We start from the raw sequence: 22,930 nt of genomic DNA, 5'->3' as shown, positions 1-22,930 counted from the left end.
ATGACAATCAGACAGGTTAACTGAGAAATCAGGAAGTCATACAGTAGCTAATAAAGTGTTATTACATTAGCAGCTGTATGACGGTCTAACACTGACTTAATAAAGATGATTAAATATAAAATATGGTGATCATAGCGTACAATTGTCTGACAGAAATAGCTGTCAGTTTGTCCTACGTGTATCGCGATCTGACAACGTATGATGATCCGACAGATATAGCCATCAGATTGTCATACGCGTATGACAATCTGACAACGCATGGCTATCTGACAGAACACCGGGGACTGGGGGTGGGGTGGGCTTGGGGGCTCTCTCTGGCGCTCTTGTAACTCATCCTGGTTACGTGAACCGACCAAAGTTCCCTTTCTCACAGTAATTCAAGTGATACTGTCCTCTGCCTCCCTGCATATGTTAATTTATGGCCTCCTGTCTTGTGTAATAAGACCACAGGGGTCCGGGCAGAAGCTCTACTACAGATCTCTCTGTTTCAATACTTACCCAGCAATAGTTTTAGTTTCAAATCACTAACAGAAACCTGTTCAAAAAAGTTTAAACTATATTAAACACTAAAAATAATAATTTTTCCTCAACAATAGTCACATGACATGTGATATAGATATATAATTTAGATATGAGGATATAGATATTCAAATTTACCTCACAGTATTTTTAGACTGTCTTTGAATGTTGGCCCTTAAATAATTTGGTCTTTTTCTTGTCAATTTCTGTAAACCTGAAAACTCATCAGATATAAACGTTCTCTCTCTGTAAGGGAGCGAGTTCATCATCAGCTCATATAAAGCTGTTAAAAGTTTATTTTATTTGAGATGTTTCACTTTGACAAGCTTTACACAACAAGATGAAAAAGGAAAAGGACCAACACTCAAATACTGCACGTGGTTCTCTCAGCTCGTCATTGATGACGTGATCCTTAGGTAGCAAATTCAAAGCCCGAATCACACGTTACAGCTTGACGTCAATGAACAACTGAACCAGAGTCTTTGAATGTAGGTCATCCACCATCATTAAAGTCACTAAACTTCTTTTCGTCTTGCAGAACGAACAGTTAGGTTCTCAGGATAGAATAGTTTATCCTTCCTGTCTGTCTGTCAGTCTATCCCTCTTAGACTGAACATGAGGGTTCAGTGTTCCCACACGAGACGAAAAAGAAGTTTAGTGCCGGGACTTTTCTATAAGCCCCATATCTTACGCCTTCCCACAAGAGGCGCAAGGTAGGAAACTGGCGCTCTGCGGGGTGGGGGAAGGACGAGTTGACCCTGCTGCGGTGGCGCCAGGCCCGGCGGCATGGTCGGGCATTGCCCGCCCCCAGAGTCAGCCGTGCCCGTCCTGCATGGGAGCCATTTTTTTCCTTTGAAACCTCAAAGTGGCAAACTTTCTTTTTTCCTATCTCCATTTTTCAGTCATACAAATCAACCAATCATCACAGGCCAACTGAAAATAAACAGGGGCGGGTCACTGACTGATATATTCATTTTTGTCTTCAGAACAGACCTGCTTTTGTTCGTGCGCTGTGTTCAGTCTGGCTCCATTGGTCTCTACAAAGTTGGATGTTAGGAGAGGACTACTCTGCTAATAGAGCTTCAGTTAAAATATAGCTAAACAGTATGAGTTTAATTTGCTGACGCCACTGGGGTTAAAATAAATTAATCTTCTATGGCACAGTTGCCAAATTCAAGTCCATGAGCCAGATTTGGCCCACAATGCAATTACATTGATACATACACCATTAATATTACAAATCCAAGAATCCTCTTCAGGCAGACTGCCTTCTTTATGATCTCAGAATATACCAGATATCTGGAAACATTTGGACATTTTTCAATACATTAAGTCTAGCCTGAGACTTTTTTTCATGTCTCACAGTTTCAGCCCCGCGTATGAGTGTGACACTCATGTTCCATTGAAATAACAATCACACTGAAAAATACAATTTTTTTTATTTATTTAAACAGTTGTAAACATAATAGAAGCATGAGCAGAAAAATACATTTATTTTTATTCATAAAACATCTGAACTTTTCATGACCGACTGATACAAATAAGAAAAAAATATAAATTTATATTAAAAAGGCTATTACTGAAGCCTGGGCTTCAGAACAGAAACCTCTCTCTGTTTGGCTCTCATCAGGTAAATGTGTAATTCCACATAATCTGTAAAAACAAGCAAGTTCATCTAGTTGTTTTCAAAGCAGACAAAATTCTACTGGATCTGAGCTGCTGTTGTGTAACATTTCTGTAGAAATCCATAATTCAAAACCCAGAAATAACCAATGTGTTGGCCGATAGGTGGAGTATTCTGATTTGATCTGATGCAAAGTCATGTCCAACACACACACACACACACACACACACACACACACACACACACACACACACACACACACACACACACACACACACACACACACACAGCTGATTTGTGAAAACCAAACACAACCTGAAGGGAATTAAAATGCATCAATGTGGTCAACATCTTCATCAACATCAACAACTTCTCAGAATTTATGCGGATCCTAATTTGGGAAACATTTGCTGAAAAAACTCCAGGTTTCAGTATTGTCCACTGAAGTTCACAGATGGTTTCCTCATTTTAATCAAGCAGAAAACACGAAAAACTTGAATTTTCATTGGCTTTCCTCACAGAGGAAAACAGGTCCAGGTTGCTGTACAATATAATTATTCAGGCTGATCTGAAACAAAAGTCCAGGGTCAAGGATCAGACTTTCTTTCACTGTTGGAGAAAAAACTGGAAATCTTGCTTTGAGTCTTCAGAGGTGGTGAGAGAGGAGCTGAAAAACAAAACAGAATCCTAAACACGGTGAAAAACCTTCAGCCATTAGACAGAAACGTCATCTCTAGTATGGAGCTGTGATGACATGGAACTGCAACAAACTGAAAACCAGACATAAAGTCAGAGATGCCTGTAACATGAGTAACATCGCTGATGGATCCTGACCTGCAGAGAGCTGCTCCTCACTCACAGCAGGACTGTCAGCGGCTGACACGGGCTGACCAACCAGAGCATCCAGCATCTCTTTGTATCGCTTCTTGTGGCGAGGGCGAACAAACACACCGAACCCTTGAAAACACACAACACACACATCCTTATAGTCAAATATCCAGCATGCAGAAGCCAGGAGATCTGTGGAGGGCTCGGGCAGAACCTACTGATGAGGAGGTGGAAGTTCTCATCCCTCTCTGTGAATAAGCTCACCACGGTGGTCACCAGGCTGTCGTAGTCGTCCGTCTTCTTGTAGCCGTGGATGGCCTGGAAGAGCTGGGCGGACCTTTCAGGTCCCAGCGCTTGCTTTACGTCGGCCAGGAAGGCAGCGTGGATCTCGCTCTTATGGTCAGAACCTGGCCAGAAGAAAGCTCAGTGAGCTTATTCATCCACACTGCAGCTAATCTTCCCACTGAACTATTCAATATAAGCTACTGCTGTCAATCAATTAAATAATTAAGTCAGATTAATCACACTAGTTTAATTACGATAATTACGTTTTTTTTATTTGTTTTGTAGCAGAAAGCAGGTGATGTAATCTACCAGCACTCAACAGAAATTAGGAGAAACTTACTTTACTAAACATGCAATCAAATAGCAGCAAACTTATTCAGGGGAAAGCAGACCGATGAGATATATTTTATTTCATAGTTTTTGGGTGCCCCACCCCTTTCTGATGCTGCCCTGGACAACTGCCCATACAGCGCATATCAAAAACCATCACTATATGCATGCTTTCAAAAATGTTTTATTGTTTCAAACCAAACATGTCTGAAGATTCTCAGTTTTCCAGGTTTTTATATTCAGGAAGACTTACAGGAAGTCATTTTGTCTTACGCATTCATTTAGAAATATCCCACTCTGTTCATTTCCCATGGAACTTGTGCCATGAGCCACTTGTCCTTGTCCTCCTCCAGCAAAATGACCACCGTAATTTGTGCGTGTAAAATTTCGAGCTCGTATACGTAAATGCTCACATGCGGGCTAGTTGAAAACGTCAAGTTGAAAACGAGCAAGTTGAAAACGTCAAGTTGAAAACGAGCAAGTTGAAAACGTCAAGTTGAAAACGTCAAGTTGAAAACGAGCAAGTTGAAAACGTCAAGTTGAAAACGAGCAAGTTGAAAACGTCAAGTTGAAAACGTCAAGTTGAAAACGAGCAAGTTGAAAACGTCAAGTTGAAAACGAGCAAGTTGAAAACGTCAAGTTGAAAACGAGCAAGTTGAAAACTAAAACTTTTTGTTCCCGTCTGCTGTTGTGTAAAACGATCGCCTTCCGCCTATGTTCATTGCTCCCCGTCTGTAAGGTCCATAATGTTCTGCTGTGAACTACAAATCCCTCTGCGGAAGAGGGGCTTTTAGGTAGTTTGCTTAAGCAAACCTGCAAACTACTGCAGGTTAAGTAGTTTGCAGGTTAAGCAAATTAATTTTCTGATTAATTTGAAAACTAATCAGAAAATTAATCAGAAAATTAATTAATCAAATTAATTAATCGCATGCGTTAACGTTGAAAGCTAAAAAACTGGCTTTTCAGAGCTATGACAACTCCGTCAGACAGACAAAATGGCCAAACACACCAGTTGCCTCCGTAGCCTAAGATCTCCTACCAGATGGAGCTGCTCTTAATCCCTGCTGGCTCAGGTGGTGCCCTCCTCTGTTGAGCTGCTGAGTGTCGAGCTGACCGCATGTGGACCTGGAGCTCAGAGTTCCCACCGCTGAGTGATCTGCAGCTGGAAGACAAACGCATCAAAGTTTTTACCTACTTGTTTTTAGGAAATGACTGTAAATTTGTACTTTTTAATGATCATTTCTTTTTTTTCCCCTCTCCACTGCTCTAGTCTGGATCACTGCCATACAAGGAGAGTTTCCTCTAGACGTCCACAGAAAGAATGGAAGTCACCAAACAGTTCCCAAGTTGCAACAGTGTATGAGCGTATAAGTTCGTTCTTGGTGGTTCAGAAGAGTTTCTCCGATGACTTGAAAATGTAGTATTTTCTTGCTGTTGTGAAGCGTTAGTTGACTGCTTTGCACCACAACTTATCAACAATGATATTTGATGTCGCCAGTTTTTGTTAATTAAGCATGATTTCTTGCTTGTTGTATTTTAACTGCAGCCATCTCACTGTGAGCACTTACGCGGGTTTAATTCAGCGTTTTACAATATCCAGCTTAAATGTTGATAGTTGATCGTTTTCTCATTTTTTTGGTGGTAATTCCAGTTACTGAACCACCTCAACTAGAAAATCTTTAGTTTTATTTTCTCTGCGTGTAATTTAGTTCAAGTTACATATCCATTGTCAGAAAGGGCCACATAAATGGAAACATAAGAAATATATTTTCCAGGTAAACCACACGAGAAAGATTTCAGTGAACAGCTGAAACAAGCTGCATACAAAGCATTACAAAGGTAACAATTTCATTTTCTGTTCTACAAAGTAAGAGCTCTTCCAGGCAAACACTACCCATGTTTGCAGGCCTGATTTGCTCAAATATTGTCTACAGCCGAGCAAAGTCATTCGTTGGGTCATAAATGGCCCGCGGGGGGCACTATGGACACCCCTCATCTAAGTCAATATGCCCACCTGAACTAACACCACATGGAGATGCAACATCAGCAGCTTGTCACATGTCTGCTGGTCACAAACATACTGAAGGAGTGAACTTGTTGGCAGTTAGCATTTAACTCAAAGCAATCCCAAGAAAGTTTCTGCTGTGACTTTTTTTTAGAGCCTCCGTCAGTAGCACAAAGAGAAGTGGCTCAGTTTCCTACCGGTCTGCAGAATCACAGCTTTCTTCTCCTCCTTAGACAGCGAGTGCTCCGGTTTGAACCCACAGCCCTGGCCCACCAGCTCCTGACATTTCTCATCAAACGTCTTTTTGTGATGCGGACGAACAAACTGGTAGAACCCTACGGCGGGGAAGCAGTCGTGGTTAGAGCAGACGCGCTTTTACAGGCTTCAGAGTCCGAGGCAGAACGACGCACCTCGGAACAGGCTGTGAGTGTTGGGGTCTTCAGCCAAAACAGCCGTCTCTGTCAGCAGGACGCTCAGGTCGTCCGTCTTCTTGTAGCTCTGCAGAGCCTGGACGATGTGGTCGAAGCTCACCTTGCTCAGAGACTTCTTCATGTCGGCCAGGAACTGTTTGGCCCTGCCGGCCTTACTCTCCTCTGACCCATCCTCGGAGACACTCGCTTTCTTTAGGTATAAAAATGAAAGGATCAGATCCTGATACAAACATGTTAGGACAGTAGCAATAAAACAAGCAGCTGCTCAGTTTGTTTGGACCTTGGTTGATCCACTGGTTGATTTAACAGAAGTGCACATTTTATTTTAATTGAGTTTTTTTGTTTTGTTTTGAGACTTGGTGCCCCGACCACCGGACTTGGCACGTTTTTCTGGGGAAAACCCTGGGTTCAACACTTCAGGTCTGAAAAAGCAGCATTTAATCATCAGTGTAACGTGTACCTGTTCCTGAACCAGCTTGATTTTCCGCTTCCCTCCCCGCAACTCGTCCTCCATCTTCTTGTCGTATTGGAGGGTCAAGGTGGACAAGCGGCTGGCCTTCAGAAGCAAAAAGTCCAACAAATGATTTGAAATGACAGCATTGTGAATGCAGGTTGATCATGAAGTAACCAGCCGGCCCACCTTTTCCTCTCCAACATTGTCCTTGTCGTCCTCCCAGCACTGGTTGCCTCTCTCCAGAGCGTCCAGCAGGTTGGTTGGTTTCCTCCGACTTTGCTGCACCTCACTCTCATAGGCGATGCACAGTTTAGCCACTCCGTTAGCTCTGCTCTGCTCATCTGATCACAAACACGCCACACAAAGTAGCCACTTTAACATAAAATACGTCAGGCTTTGTTCTTTGTCTGTAGTTCCTGTTAAGTTAATGATGTCACAGAGAGAATAAGATTAGAAGATAATGTAAGGCTCACAAAGGTATATAATACAGAATATTCTTCCTTCCTTTAAGATGTGATGTATTAAAAGATGTATGTATTAAAATTTCAACTATGAACTCGGCCTTTACAGAAAGTATTGAAGGGTGGGCTGACAAATGAATAGAATAATGAACATAAAGATGACAGATTGATGGCTTAGCATTTTTAAAATACAATACTGACCCAGTTTTCTTCTCTTGAGGCTGGGAAGGTGTGCATCCAGGGCCTTTGCTTTCTGGGTGTGGTAACTTTCAGAGGCAGAGCCGGAGGAAAAACTGGGAGTGTTTGATGAGCATTCGGTTGGAAGAGTTTCTAGTGTAGGCATCTTCACCACAACAGGCCTCTGGGACAACCAAACCACACTGAAGCTATAGTCACACGTACAGCATGTCTGGACTCACTTAGAAATATTTTATCTGCACTTTACAGGTCAAAATGGTCAAATTCATAAACAGAAAAACTTTTCATTGATAAAATCATTCAAAGTCATGCAACGTACCATTTTCTGTGCAACTCGAAAGAACTGAGACACATCACGGACAACGTTCCCAAATTTGTCGTAGAGGCGAACATACGGCTTGACCCAGGATGGAAGCTGAGCTCTGGCATCAGAGCTTTTAAACCTAGAGGAGAAAAACAAAACAAAACAAGTTTGTTCCCTTGTTCCCCAGAGAAACAGAGATATCCAGTGTTAGGAGTTGTGGTTAAAGTTATTTTGGGAGTGGTTTACATGTAAAAATCAACAAACTTTCAATTCAGTTCAATAAATAATTCATCACAAAACAAAATTAAATGTCATCACGCCTCATATCATCAAGGAGCGATTGTGGAGTCAACTCCTGTAATATCTAGAATTCATGTATTATTATTATTGAGCTTTTGAGATGCTAAATAATCAGCTGCTCCCATTTGTAAACAACCCCCATCACATCATAACAGCTGTTCAAAATTTTAAAACGCAAGAGCAAAAATCCTTCCAGCTGCACAGCACCCAGAACCTGAGAAATAATTGTTCATAAATGCAACACCTGAAGGAGAGAGAAACAAAACAAGTCTGCAACTCTCTTAGCGACCCGGTCTTGTTACTTCACAAAGTCAAATACTAAACATTTTTGCCCCCAAAATGTATTGCTCTCAAACTCCCTGGATGAACCGATATTAAATACATTTTAAAATAACTGTGTATGTTTGAATGTAAATTAATTTCCAATGCCATTCCAAAGTATTTAGAATTAAAAAAAACTTAACAGAGGCTTGAAGAACAGTGCAAGAAAACTTGATAAATAAAAATCATGATAAAAAAATAATTAAATTCATGACAGCTGATTATGGATTAATAATAATAGAACCACTTTCTGTCATCGTTAAACATTCAGCTGTTGATTAAAGTCTGTTCTAATCACCAGTTGCCTAATTATACCCAAGGAACTTAAAACTACGATGAACTAGGAACTAATTATAATGCTACTGCTACCAATAGTAATACATTTAATTTATAAATCCCTTTTTATATCACCAAGATAAAAACAAGGATATGTACCTTTGATCACAGAGAAAGATGGCTCCGTAGTCCTCCTTGTGGCGGATAACTCTCCCGATGGCCTGGTTCACTGCTCTGAAGGCCTGCTGTTTGTACCACTCCTGACCTGACAGGTACTGACAGGAAGAGGCATCGTGTCACCACTGAACATCATCACGCTGGCCTCCCTGGGGCTCAGCTGCCAGTCTATCCTCACCCTCATTCCTGGAGATTTTTTTCTGCTCATTTCATCCAAAAACTGCATCTTCAGGACGACCCGGGGGTCAAACTTAGGAGGAAACGGCAGGCCAGTGATGATGACGCCCCGGCCGAAGGTGTCTGCAAAATCCAAACCTTCACTAGCCTAGGGTGAGAACAACAGGAACAGAGCTGCTGTGAGACAGACAGTAATCCACACAGTGATGATCCTGTCTACTGCAGGTTAAACTTGGGGAGTTTATTAAAGGGTTTTTGCTGAAAGGTTGAGGAGCAGTAAAATCCCTGCAGAAGTCAGGAATATTTCTGCCTACTATTTCTCCATGGCCTCTCACAGAAACCACACAAGCCACTTGGGCTTCCAGGACCCATCAGCTGCTTCTGGTCAATAAAACCTCCAACATGGATTTCTCTGGAATACTTCCCACAACTAAGATGGCAAAGATTAAACATTTTGTGAACATAAATTAACAAGTTGTTCCTGATTTCAACTGAATCACACATCTACAAGCGTAACATGAAGAGAAGTGAGACTTTCAGCTTCTTCCATTCACTTGTTTCGCTTCAGAAAAGTTCAGAACTCTTAAAACTAAAACATTTGACAGAATCCGTGATGCATCATCAAAACACATAGAGCTGTAAGAATCATTCTCATCATTAAGATCATTCTCAACACACCATCAGGGTCTGGTGTACCGAGACAACAATCAGCTGCATATTTCTTCCATCATCCATGAAGCGTTGGAGGAAAAGCACAATGAAGATGATGCGCTGCTATATGAGCTTACCTTCCCACGACAGACGGCAAAGAAGCTTCCTCCTTTTGACGCTGGATCATTCACTTTGTTGTAATACCCATCCATAACCTTTAAACACACAATCAGGCTCAGGTCAGCAAAGAAATCCTATCCAACTACTATGATCCCGGAGATCCTGAATATGGAGGTTCTTAACATTAATTATTGAAAAACCAAGAAAACCCCCCCCCCACAAAAAACATGCAAAGAAGTTGGACGCACTTTGGCAAAAAACAACAATCAAGATAATGCGGTAAATATATATTTAATATTATTTAAAAAGACCATTTATTCTGTAAGAAGAAGAATTCCTGATCCCCCCCTTTTGTTCTTCATTCCTCTGTGTCTTCCAGTTGTTCCATTTAATGAAAACCCAGCTCACCTCGTTAAAAGTTCCCTTTCCTTTGGGTTCAACAAACATGGGCTTTATGTTCTCGATGCGATCCGTGTGTCCGTTGGCCTGGAGGGAAAAATCAAACTCGGAGCAAAATGCTTTGACACGTAACACAGAGTAAAATCTTTAAGGAGAGCAGAAATATGGTGCTTCATCAGTTAGCATGCATCACTTGGAACCTTTACACACACAGGAGCGAAGGGGGTTCAGTGTTTCCCCCAGTGTTTTACAAGCCTGGCGGGCCACCAGGCTTCACTTGTGCCCCCACCAGGTTTAGCATTGCTTATTTACTGAAGTATTTTTAAAATGTTTGCAGTTTTTAAGACTTTATTGTTGGTGTCTAGGTATTAATCCTCCAATCTCTCAATAACACATAATTATCAAGTGATATTTTAAAATTGCTTGTCAACTTTAGACATCTTTTAACTGAAAAACATGACAGCCCCCTTAATGAATGGCTGCCCTAGCACCCCACCACCAGGCTTAGCAGAAAACAGAGCTGCTGTTTCTGACTGGAACCTATTCGCAACGCTGGGTCCTTACAGCACTGACTGCTGATCAGATGATCCTGGTGTGGGTTGGTTGATAGAAAACAGTAGCAACATATACTCTGACACATGGCTGATGTGCCCAATGTGTATTGCTCTTTACTTTCAGAAATGTAAAAATTCTGTCCAGCAAATCAAAACTTTAAATCATTAGAAAATAAGACAAATGTGGGAGGGGGGGGGTTCCTTGAACTGTATAGATGTTTTCTAAAAAGGTGTCCTAGAGATTTTGGACTCACCCTCCAAAACTCCAGAGTTTTCTCCATCAAAGGGAAGGAAGGAAAAAACACCAAGAGGCCATGAGGAACCACCCGGCTAAGGTTGGCTGAGGAGAAAACAAAGACAACAAGAAACCAGAAGGAGCTTCAGAAATGAAATAATATGGGAACAGAAACTTTTTATTATTTCCAAAACCTGACAGCTTGTGATTGGATAATATCAACTACCACAGCTGATTAAAATCCAACTGAATGTTCATCTACCAACAGCAGCAGTTAGAAAACAACTAAAACTGGATACAGTTGTTTATTTTTTTGTTTGCTCAGAAAATGTCCTTTTACACATTGATCTAGGGCTGATTGTATTGTAGCTAAAGAGTGTTGATTGTGTCTATTTCCAACAATAGGGAAAATAATGAAAAAGAAAGTGGGAAAAAAAAGAAAAAAAAAAACAATAAAGAAGCTGGATCTTACCTACAGTGTTTCCTAAAGAAGTCATGTTATCAGGATTAAACCTAGCAAAGAAAAAACACATCAACACAGCTGCTGCACAGGCGCCATCCCAGCTGTCCAACAATACATTAACATATTAAAGAATACACAGATATTTGGATGTAGAACTTTGTATTTTTGTGAATTCATATAGTGTAACAACTTAAATGGAGATTGTCTGCATGATTCTCTAGTTTTTGTATTTTATCTTATTTTGTCCCTATGTGTGTTCAACATGCAGCACAAGCAGCTGATGCAGACTGGCAATGTTTATTATATTTCTTTAAAATGGTAAATGTTGAATACAACATAACATTTTTCTTTTATTAGCATTGTACTGTATTTCATTTTAACTTTATGGAAAGTAGGATCGTAGAACATCCAGTGACTAAAAACTAACAAAAAACAAACAAAAAAACAAAACCATGACTTTGCCCCAAAAGTTCATTTACTTGACAAGACAGAGCAGTTATTTTCAAACTAGAAAAAGTGACTCGCATCCAATTATTGATCAAAGCTGACACACACAAAAAAAAAGTAGACCAACAAAATAAAAAATAAAATAACAGAGCAAGAGAGAGAGACAGTCACTCACAGCTTCTGACTGCAGCATTTCTATTTTTAATGAATCTAGATTAGAAGAAGTCCTTCATTTAGCTGATGTTTTGAAGGCTTCGTGCAAAACAATTTAACATCTGTGAGGAAAAACTGAGAAAACCCGACGCCACGATTCTCCTCATGCTGTGAACATTCACCTTCGATCAAATGCTGAACTCAGGTGAACTCCATCTGGACCTCGATCAATAACGCTCACAAAGATCTGGTCTCGATCGATCACATGGCCATTTTCGAGAAGCACCGGAAATTTTCTGGAACAAATAAAAGAACCGAATCACAGCGAGACACGGGTTCGAAATACTGACAACGCAATCCATCACAAGCTGTTCAAATGCAGAAGGTCAGAATAAGCAAAAATAGAATAAAGGCTGTTTTCATGAACTTAATTATTGAATAAAAAAAAACATCAGATCTATAATTAGCTAAGAAAACAAAAAGTGAATGATTTAGGTAATGTGTCCAGGCATGGGCCAAATATCAACCAGGCCTGTTTTATCCTCGTTGTTTCTTATTATAAACTGATTAGAGGAGCCTTACATCCTCATCTCAGAGGTGAAAGAGGTCAGGGGTGAGAGGGTGCCACTGGTCAGAATAACACAGCGAACGTCTTGATTCACCAGGTCCTGCATGCTGAAGCCAGGGGAGAAGCACCAGTAGCTCAGAACGTTGCCTACAACACACACAGAAGCAGATCAAACATTTAAATAAATCTAACAGTCGGATGAGTTCACCGTTGGATGAGTGAGCTCCTCTCTCTGCCATGAGAGAGAGCTGACTGATCAATTTACTCACAGATCAGAATAATTTAAATCTGAAGAAAATTAGTCTTCAGTGACAACACACGTTTTTTGTAATCCTTTAAAGTGATCTTCATCAATGGTTCTCGGGTCGTTCTTTGGTAGCTTCCTTCTTCATTTCCAGTCATTTGCATAGGAAATTAACAGTCATCTATAAGATGAGCTGAACTTGTAGAAAAATACTAATCATGAGACTTTAGATGAAAATCTGGTAAATTTATATGATGAAAATCAGTTTATAATTTATGCACCTTGAAAATAAGTCACATGTTCTTCATCTACCAGAGGTGGTGTGTTTTGGTCCTACATTTCATTTGTTCTCAATTTGTATATTGGACTGATGATTTTAAAAAGAGGTTCTGCACCCAGAACCATTTTCTAACTAATAATAAAACAAATACAGAAACCAGATGCTGAAGACCAGATGTGGAAAATGTATATTCCATCATTCCTTTTTTATTCTAAGGACGTAACGCTACAGAATAAAAACCTCGAGTTAAATCTAATTGTTTTAAATAAATAACCATGTTACCAGAGATCCATACCTTGTTTCTTTGAAGAAGAAGAAGGAGCAGACCACAAATCAGGGGTCTGTTTCTTTTTCTGGTAGCTTTTGTCAAGATGGATGTGAACCTGAACCAAGCAGACCGTCACACCTTATGTTAGCGTGCAAGCAGGTTCAGGAGGCAGTAGATAAAAATATAATTATTATTTTTTGATGGAACAAAAAAAGGGGGTGACAGATGTAGGAGTTCTCCCTGAAATTGGTGGTTAGCTGGTTCGATCCATGCTCCCACTCGATGTTTGTGTCCTTGTCACAAATGTCGACCACCTTGCCTGCTGCTGGTGGTCAGAAGGGCGGATAGAGCAAACTGGCAGCTTCGCTTCTGCCTGACTGCCCAGGGCAGTAGCTACAATCCACTAGCTTCCCATCATCAGCGTGTGAATGTACTCTTTGAGATCTCAATTTGATATAAAGGGCACTATAAAAACAATCTATTATTATTATTATTATTATTATTATTAACTGAACAGACCTTAAAATGGGCTGAGTTGAACTCCATCTGCTTCTGTTGGTCCTTATTTGATGGTTCCCCACAGAACACCAACTAACAGACCAGAACACAAGAAGAAGTCACTGTTCCACTGCAACAGGCTCGGGAAGAATAAATTAGCTTTAGATGGCTAAAGCTGATTTTGCTTTAACCATTTAAAGCTAATTTTGCCAGCATATGTGGCTAAATGTGACCTCAGATAACCTAAGATTTTACTGTAAAATAACAGAAAATTTAAACTCAAAATGATCATCATTTATTCATAAGTAAAATTCAGAAATATCATCAATCTGGTAAGGAAGAAACACAGACCTTCAAAAAACAGCATGTCAATCAAATACTACACAGAATCAAGGACTTTGTGACAGTGGAACTGACCGAGTGAACCTCCTGGTATATAAAAAAGTCTGATTTTACAGGAAGTTTGATTTTTCTCTGCATAAAAGAGTTTCCTGACATCCTCTTACAAGAGCTACTAGTTTTCATCCAACAAACGGTTTTATATTCCACTAATGTGACTGGATGAAATGTAGAAACACGAACTACATCCTAAAGATGGAAATACTCATAATCACAACATTTTCTGAGTTCTTAACACACATTGGATCCTCCAAGTCAAAACAGCTAAGTCAGGTAAATTCCTACATTCCCACATATTTGTCTGGACATCTCGACAGCTACCAGAAGCGTTTTCCTCAAACTTCATCCTGTGGCTCACCTGTATCATATCAACCAGTTTCTGCAGTCCAGCCGTACTGAGGAAAATTCCTGGCACTGGTGAAAAACATCATGTAAACGATTGGTTAGAGCAAAACATCTGCACATGCATAACATTATTGTAACACAATTATTCCATTAAAGCCTATGAAAAGGAGTAGAAAACGTATAATAGACAAAGCAGTAATATGAAGAGATGCAGTCATACTGACGTCCAGATAAGCTTCCAATGATCTGCTCCAAAGTGTCGTGGATCTCTGTCTTGGTCTTGTAGGTCAGATGGGCTCTCTCCAGCAGCTCATAGATGAAGCTGATGCAAAAAGAAGGGGACGTGTCATATTTGTCTATGATATGGAGAAAACAGTGCAAGAGCAAAAAACAAAATCAAACAAAAAAAAGGGTCATTTTTTGGTAACTGACCCTGTGTCTTTGTTAAGACACACCTGTGACCTATGAATCATTCTAGCACTCTTCAGAAATGTACCCCTCTGCCATGATGGATGTCAAAACAACCTATGAGCTCTCGTGTAGCCTGTCAAAAAACAGACATCTGGTGGCCTAATGTCACTTTTATTTAGTTGATTTCACTTTAAAAATGCTCTTAGGATGCTGCACGGTTGGCTGCACAAACAAGCAAGAATGCAAACTTTTAATGAGGAAAGATGTATTGTGGGTAAGGCATTATTTACTGTCGGGACTGAAAGTGATGGTCAACATTTAGAATTTGGTAATGTTCTAGTAGTGTCTGCCATGTTTTCACATTAAAAAACAAAAACAAACCAAAAAAAAGGGTCTTTCTGCTGAATTACGGCGCTGGTGTCAGCTGCTCTACTTCACATCATGGCACACCGGCCTGAAGCAGAAGCAGAATCCTGAGTTTGAATTAATTACAACATAAAAGCGTTTCAGATCCGCAGTGTTTATTCCTTCAGTGCTGCACTTCTTCTGCTTCGGGGTCAAAGGTGAACGGGTTGTACCACTGTGTGTCTGCTGGTAGCCATTTTCACATGTCTGAGGTGCCGATGTAAACACCGAGTTAACACTACAACACGTTCCTCAATGGGCTCAAAACAAGCAGAACGGATTGGGTGAAATCTCAATATCTAAGAATGATTTTGTGTATTAAATGTAATTAACATTGTTTTGCATAGGCCATAGAAGTATCCTAGCTTATTCAAGAAAGCATAATAGTGGATATTTAAGGGTAACTAATGCCCAACTCAACTTTTCTGCTGATAAACTGTCTGGATAGGTTATTATTTAGGGTTATATCTTTACGTTTCTGTGCAATTGTTGACATTCTAACATAAAATTGTCTAGTTCTGCATTCTTTTGCCTTAAACCGTCTCATTGCCTGCCTTCAGTTGAACGTTACCTTGGTAATAGCTTGGCACAGCTTGGTACAACTACATCACAGCCCCACATTCAGGTCTAAAACCATCTCACTCTGACACACAGCCTAGTAGCAAGTGTGGACTTCGAATAGTGAGCATGGCTGCACAAACCACTGATCAACTCCGAATGACAAATGTGTGCTTAATAAGTAAAGTGGACACAGAGTGAAATAAGTCTCTTCTCTGCTCTGACTGTAAGCTGCAGGAATGTGGGCACAAATTCCAGTCATGTATATTTTGTACTTGTAAACTAGAATGCATAGCTGTGACTTGAGTTTTGTACACTTGTAAAACAAAAGGTTGAAAATGTTATTTTTGTGTATCAAAAAATAAAAATGTATGTATGTGCAAAAGATTTTGATTTTTTTCAAAATAATTTCACAAACTGTTAAAATCACCTACATTCCTGGTTTTGTGATTCCTCTGTCACTCGGAACTTCATACGAATCAATGGCAGCTTCCAAATTCAGCAGGATTTCTGTCAAAGCAGACAGAACATCTCCTGATCTTCAAATACAATCAGAGAGATACTACCAGAAAAGTGTTGCTCATAAATTATACTTACGTTTGATTTTAGCAATTGTACTTATATCCATTTTTAAACCTGAAAAAAAATACAGATGAAACAAAGTAACTTTTTTTCCTGGTACAAATCTGCAGTTTATGTTTTCATAAATTCTCAACGCAAATTACTCCAATTTATGACTTCAAGACTTCCCCAGCACTGCATTACAAAGAAAAGGGTTAATTTACTTGCTTTTTAGGAGTCAATGACTGAATTAGCTATTCAAGAAACTTAACCTGAGCCGAGGGACTCTACATTGTGGTCTTCTGTAACAGAGTCTCTTTGGCTGACTTCTCTAGCCTGCTCCACCAGCAGCCGGTCCACAGCAGTGATGGCAGAAGCGATATCGTATGGAGTCAGGTCAAAGGATGTCGACTCTTCACACGTCTTCTCCTGCAGACAGCAGAAAGGCTTCATCTGAGGCATATAAAATCATCAAAACAAGGTGGCTCCACAAAGTATTCAGGGTGATTAATACTTTTGCACACCGCACTTTTCAGTTTTTTATTTGTAAAACACGTTTTGAAATCTTGTATAGCTTTCTTTCTACTGTCTGGACAGTGAATGTTTGAAGCCGAAGCCAAATTCTTTGTTTGGCCACACAATAAGTGACATGCAGTCGATTTAAACAATCAATATTTTTAGAATGCAGGGAACAGATCTTACCACATTGTGAGCTTCATCAAAAATCACCACGGCTCCGTTCAGCTCAATATTGTGAGCCCTGCGGCTCTGTGGAGGAAAGGACAACATTGCAATTTTTTCAGAGACCTTTGGTTTTGTTAAGACACACCTGTGACCTACAAATCATTAGAACATAACAGGCTCTTCAGGAGCACACCTGTTAGAAAACAGGGAGCTTTATCAGTCAGAACAATCATGTTAGGAAGATACAAGTTATTTCTTTTGCAATCATGACTCCTTTTCTTAATTTAAAGTATTTGATTATATAAAGAGAAATGAAAATCAACACAGACGAAGACAAAGCCTTGTATCCATGACTTAGCTCACTTTTGGATCCAGCAGATAGTTGTATGGCATGAAAATGACATCAGCTTGCTGCTTTAGAGAACGACTGAGGTAGTACGGACAGACCCTGGAGAGATACAGCAGATCACACGTCAATGCTTTAGAAAAACGTTCAAGTAAATACACAGTCAGAGAGATAGTAGGGTTACCTTTGTTTGTTGCCAAATTTGACCAAGTCCTCCACATCAAGGATAGAATTAACCAAGTCTCTGTCTGTGCTCTTCTCTAAAGGAAGACGATGAAAAGGAAGAATCATAATTTAGACAACTGCTAATCTTATTTTAAAGACACCATCTTGGGATATCTAATTAATGAACCTCTAATGCTTGTAAACAATTAATGCTGTTATTTACGGTGCTTTGGACTTAAAAGAGATTGTTTAAACACCAAAATATGGGATTCTTTGTGTTCATTTAAGAAACCTTTGTGGTACTCCTAATTATTAAATTCTTGATAAATATAGTAATTGATAGATTAAGAATCAATATTCCAAAAAACATTATTTATTTCTACTTCAGTCAAAATTAATAAAGCATAACTTTCTGATAATAAAATTCTGTATTTTACATTCTGTGTATTTGGAATATGTACCAAATCTGTTGATAACTCTAAACTAATGTTAATTAATTCAGAGCTAATTGGCCAGTGCTGGACTTATGCCTGTATCTATTAGTTTAAAACCTAAACCTTATTAGGCAGGTATGATAACTGAGACTGAAATATTTGACTATTTTCTTGTTGTGCCCCGATTTAATTTTGATCTGAATTACTAGCTTCATTAATAATTGCCCAAAGCAATTATTTCACATGTACATAACCAACACTAGACTCCTAGTAGCACAACAGCATTCCTCGTGTTTTTGCTCAGTTAAGGTCACTTCCCTGGTAAAAACTGATCATTACCGTCAACGTTGTTGTAGAACTGACATGACCTGGTGGACACTTTCCCTCTGCACATATGAACCTGGATAACAGAAGATTTCAAATAATTATCTTCAGATATGTATAAACTGGCTTAATACAAGTATTCATTTTGAGCACAAGAATACTGAAGCATTTATGGAGATGACACGAATGGCATGATATGACATATGATACAATATGCTGTCACATGATATGGCTTAATGGTACACAGTGGCCTTCCAATTCATCTCCAGAGACTCAAAAGCAGAACAAGACGTTTTGGCTCATGCATGGCTTGAAGGAGTTTTAAACTAGGTGTGTACCAATTAATCAGATCCGATTCCCCAAATTTTGTATGATCAGGAAATTTTTGTGACTGAAAATTTTGCTTCTGAAAACCAGTCGTTGCTACCTTCTGATCTGCCATAAGAGCGGGCTGACTGACAGACCGCCCACCAGGTCATGTCTTCACCTGTGTGGTTATCAGCAGTCACTCCGCTGTTGCCCATTTTGAATCTCTGCCGTTATATTTAGCAACTTTTCAAACAAAAAAATCTGTATAGGTGAAAATCGAACTCAGCAGGTCAGGCTTTTCAAAGATCAGTGATCAGCCAGAAAACTGCTATCAGTTCATCCCTATTTTAAACCACCAACTAGACTGCAAGCATGACCCAATTTATTAGCTTGATGTGTAGTTGGATTGGTAGCAGAATTATTCAATCTACTTGAGAGGACAGGTGTTACAGTAAGCACTTCGGTGTCAAGCTTACCTTGATGTGGTTGCTCTCCTGACGCATTACTTCCTGGTTGATACACAGCTGCTCTCTTGAGCCCAGCACACACACCTTTGGCCTAATTCAACAGACATACAGAGAAATCCAAAAAGGACTTTAACGCAGACAGCCTCCCCGTTTGACTCTAGAGTACTTTGGTACACACACGAGTTCATGGCTGCATAGATGCCTGCAATTAGGGATGGGCATTTATTGTATCATTTATCCATATAAACTTGACTTATTATTGTCACAATAAATTCCAATCAATGATATTTATTTATTTTTTATTTGACTGGAAGCGCATTACACATGGGTGTTTTTCAAAAGCACCGTTTGTTTGTGGGGTTATGATTGCTGTGCCATGCAGTCAGCTCAAATTTAAATGTATCACATACAGTAAGAAGTAGTATAAATAACAAACTGGGTAAGGAATGGAAAGCCAAAAGAGCCTCAGTTAAGCCAATTAAAATGATACATGTGAAAATGTTAATAAAACTTGAGATCTCTTCATCAAATTGATTAAGATCTTTTATCTTAGTTTTCTAAAGAAAGAATACCATCTAGAAACCATTATCATTTAGAACAGGAAGCGAGTAAACTAAAAAGAAGGAGACAGACCAAAGTATCAATCATGTCTTCAGAGGGTAAATATAAATTATCTTCTACTAGCTCCAGAATGTCATTGCAGATGATCTGGCCCATGTAATATTTACAGCAGTGTAATGATGAGAAGGCATTCTTACATTTCTTAGCAAGTGTAAATGTATGCCAATCAGCAACAATGGCTTAAACAATTGACTGAATAGAAACTAACAACTTGTATTTTGTGCAAGTTAATACAGCAAATGTTTACCTGTCTCATCTCTGTAAAATCTTAAACACTACTTTGAACTCTCGCTATATACGATAATCTCCATTATGCAAACCCCAAAAAATGACACTGTATAAAGCTTATCAATAAGACTGTTTACCTGTATGAAGTGTTCTTTAACTCATTGATGACCTGTGCGAGCTGTGAGTGAGTCCTGGAAGCGTAGATGATCTTAGGAATATCAGTGTAGTAGGCTGAAGGACAGAAAGATCAGAAGAACCACTGTCAAGTGATGAAGTTGAATCAACTTAGTTGCTGCTTCTCTCTCAAGTTTCTAACAGGATGATCAACTCCATCAATCTATTATCTTCATCTTAACCCAGGGTCAGGCTGTAGAAGTCCAGACTTCCCTCTCTGCAGCCACTGGGGCCATTGTGCCAACACTGAACCTCCAGCACATCCTGGGGTTTTCCTCTGGGCCAGTTTTTATGCTCCTCTAATCTGGAAACAACCTTCCAGAAAATTGCAAAGCTGCTGAAACTTAAACCCAGGCTGAAACCTCACCTGTTTATAACTGTCTCTGACTAATAATAACTGCTACATTAATTAATTCTAATCTGTATTCCAATCTTTGATCATTATTCTAATGGCATTTGAGAAAATGCATATGCAGGCTGTTTACCACAGCCAAGTTATAGAGGACTGCTCAATTTATGGAATCACAGTGAACAACAGGAAGCATAATACAAGAGATAATAAAAACATAGCATGAAATAACATTGAATTGCAATGAGTCTGGCATCCAAAGATATCTATCTGTATAATAAATAAATGTTGTAGATTATGTTATAAACAAAAAAAACTGCCTTAACATGAAATCTTGGATAGTTTTTGCTCAAGATGATCATCCTGTAAGAACCTCCTGCTGGTCAGTATCTGACCGTAGAAAATACCAACTATGGTTCAGACATCCAGGGACGTCTTCTGTGATGAAGACACAGAGAAAACAAAGTAACATACTTGGCTTGTCCCCGTCAGTAGCAGCTGTGCCCCAGGAAGCCAGAGGTGTGTTTGGGAACAACTCCTGTCCTTTCAGCTTGTCTGCTAGCCTGCGAGCAGAGATGGAGTCCCTGAAGTGCTCCCTCCATGCCAGAGTGGCACACAGCAGGCACAGAGTTTTGCCAGTTCCTGTAGGACTCTCCAGAACCCCATTAGATTTCTGGAAACAAGAAGCCAGACACACATCTTTTACAGAATGTATTTTCTTTATTGCGCCTTAACTCCTAATAGACCAAGGAGGGCAGTGGCAGCTACATTGGCACTTTCTGGTGTCAGCTACCACAGCTTAGTAGCATCAGCTTCTGACTTTTGTGGCATTAATATAAATATTAATTTTTGCACAAATAATTTAAAAAGTACATACACGTTGTTGACAGCAGCCATGACTTTGAAATACATATGCATATGTACTGAGTTGAGTAGTAACTAATAACATTTATTCACATTTATTGACTAACTTTTTTGCTATGCTTTTATTTGAGTAATTTTATGATAAAGTATCACTGTTCTTGAGTAAAATTTCTGGATTCTCTACCCACTGAAGGAAAAATAAACATGTTTTAACCAAAAGTTCACCATTCATTCCTCCTCAATGTACACGAAACAGCTCGGTACTTATTGCTAGCTAAACAGTAGATGTACCGGGTGTGGACGTTTTTAGAAAGCTTTCGTGTTTCCATGGGAACTTACCTCCTGCAAACATTGTAACACTTTACTCATGTAGTCTTTCTGACACTCGTACGGAGTGAAGGGAAAATTTACTGTCACTCCTCTCAGATTCAGTGAAGGCATCTCTCTGTCTCCCCAGCCGGACTAACTGCAGTTCAGACGGCTTGTTAATGCCTGCTATGTTCAACACAAAGAAGCACATTACAGGTAAGCTTTGTTGTCACTGATGGAAACTTCATTAGCTTCGCGCCAGCTTCTTCTTCTTTCTTATTTCTTCTTCTTCTTGAAATTTATTGGCGGTTGGCAAAAACCCGCTAGGTTTTGTAGGTGAGCATTACCGCCACCAACCGGTAAGGAGTGTGAACCACATGACATAAAAAAACTACAATATCCTGTTATACAACTTACACTTAAAAAAAATCCAATATATCTTGATGTCCTCTGCTTCCTGAAATCTTTTGCAATAAATCAACAATGTTAAATTTGATTTTTATATTGCTAAGGTTCCTAATTAACTTCTTTCTCTGAATCCGGTAATTCATACAAAGCAAAATGACCTGCTCTATTGTCTCTTCCCCACAATCACATTTTCCCTGTCACATTTCCTTATCAGAAATAATGAGCTACCAACTTTTTGGTAATTTCCCATCCTCCCATACCTGGTCATACAGTTCTAATAAAATATTTTTAGAAGATTCACTTCAGTTACTAACCTAGAAGATTTAAGACATAAATTCCTAACCACTGCATAACAAATTTGATCTTTCATTTGATCAAGGTTTGCACCAAGATGTTGCATATCTTCTATAATCTGTTGTTGATAGCGTCATCTCTTCTGTCATCACCTGTTGGTGCAACATCTCCAGCACCAGGGGCCTAAAAAGGCTCAACAACCTGAAAAAGAATTATGTTTCTGTTATTATTAAAAGCAAGAAAATTATGGACAACTCTGACAATCCCTTTCTTGAAACTGTTGTAGAAAAACAGAGTGTCTTAAGTTGGATGCTTCTTCAAATTTGCTGTAGTACAGACTACAGGAGATCTTTCCTGTCTACAGTCATCACCATCTATGATAACTGTTTAATTAAGTTATTAACATTCGATTTCCCTTTAGGATCAATAAAGTATTTTTGAATTTGAATTAAGTCACAGGACATTTTCCTTGGATTCCAATAACTGTGGGAAAGGAGGAAAATTAAGATTTGGACATTTTTGCCAAACAACAATTGCTATAAGGACGTAGATCTTCATCTAACTCCAGTTTGCATTAGGTAAGGCTGAATGTGTAAGAATCATCAATAAATTGTTCAAAATTTTCGACAGGAATATTGTGAAATGAATGGGAGTCTACCAGGATTTGTAGGACATGCAAGCAGAAACCCCCCCACCCCTACAGAT

The 22,930-nt window shown here is 39.4% G+C and overlaps 1 protein-coding gene across 2 annotated transcripts; it reads right to left on the bottom strand.

The window, feature by feature from the left end:
* Positions 1–1,939: 1,939 nt before the first annotated feature.
* Positions 1,940–21,827, bottom strand: rtel1 (regulator of telomere elongation helicase 1). 2 transcript variants are annotated; one of them, XM_008412966.3, is made up of 33 exons: positions 21,554–21,825; positions 20,825–21,023; positions 19,965–20,058; positions 18,988–19,069; positions 18,218–18,278; positions 17,464–17,539; positions 17,297–17,381; positions 16,952–17,017; positions 16,522–16,678; positions 16,286–16,324; positions 16,123–16,198; positions 14,539–14,636; positions 14,328–14,383; positions 13,592–13,663; positions 13,100–13,187; positions 12,295–12,427; positions 11,895–12,008; positions 11,122–11,162; positions 10,669–10,754; positions 9,870–9,947; positions 9,479–9,556; positions 8,692–8,838; positions 8,496–8,611; positions 7,455–7,578; positions 7,139–7,298; positions 6,663–6,817; positions 6,483–6,578; positions 6,002–6,212; positions 5,789–5,926; positions 4,626–4,748; positions 3,190–3,378; positions 2,978–3,100; positions 1,940–2,810 (listed from the first exon to the last, which is right to left on the bottom strand). In XM_008412966.3, the coding sequence occupies exons 1-33, from the start codon at positions 21,653–21,655 to the stop codon at positions 2,731–2,733; spliced, it is 3,543 nt and encodes a 1,180-aa protein (XP_008411188.2). In that variant the 5' UTR covers positions 21,656–21,825; the 3' UTR covers positions 1,940–2,730. The 2 variants fall into 2 exon arrangements, with proteins under 2 accessions (XP_008411188.2, XP_081464840.1); XM_081608714.1 differs by lacking the exon at positions 4,626–4,748 and having other exon boundaries at positions 21,554–21,827.
* Between the last annotated feature and the right edge of the window lie 1,103 nt (positions 21,828–22,930).

Source organism: Poecilia reticulata, chromosome 7, assembly GCF_904066995.2.
Source record: "Poecilia reticulata chromosome 7, P_reticulata-male-v2, whole genome shotgun sequence".
NCBI lineage: Eukaryota > Metazoa > Chordata > Actinopteri > Cyprinodontiformes > Poeciliidae > Poecilia > Poecilia reticulata.
The sequence above is the reverse complement of the archived record's forward strand: the minus strand, read 5'-3'. Positions and strand labels throughout refer to the sequence as shown.

Bases quoted from the DNA above. Each gene is read 5' to 3' on its own strand.
- rtel1 (XM_008412966.3), bottom strand. From the start codon at position 21,655: ATGCCTTCACTGAATCTGAGAGGAGTGACAGTAAATTTTCCCTTCACT. The intron at 17,018-17,296 runs GTGAGCTAAGTC...TTTCCTCCACAG, and splicing joins ACTATCTGCTGGATCCAAAA to AGCCGCAGGGCTCACAATAT. The intron at 16,325-16,521 runs GTTAAGTTTCTT...ATTTTTTTTCAG, and splicing joins TGTAGAGTCCCTCGGCTCAG to GTTTAAAAATGGATATAAGT.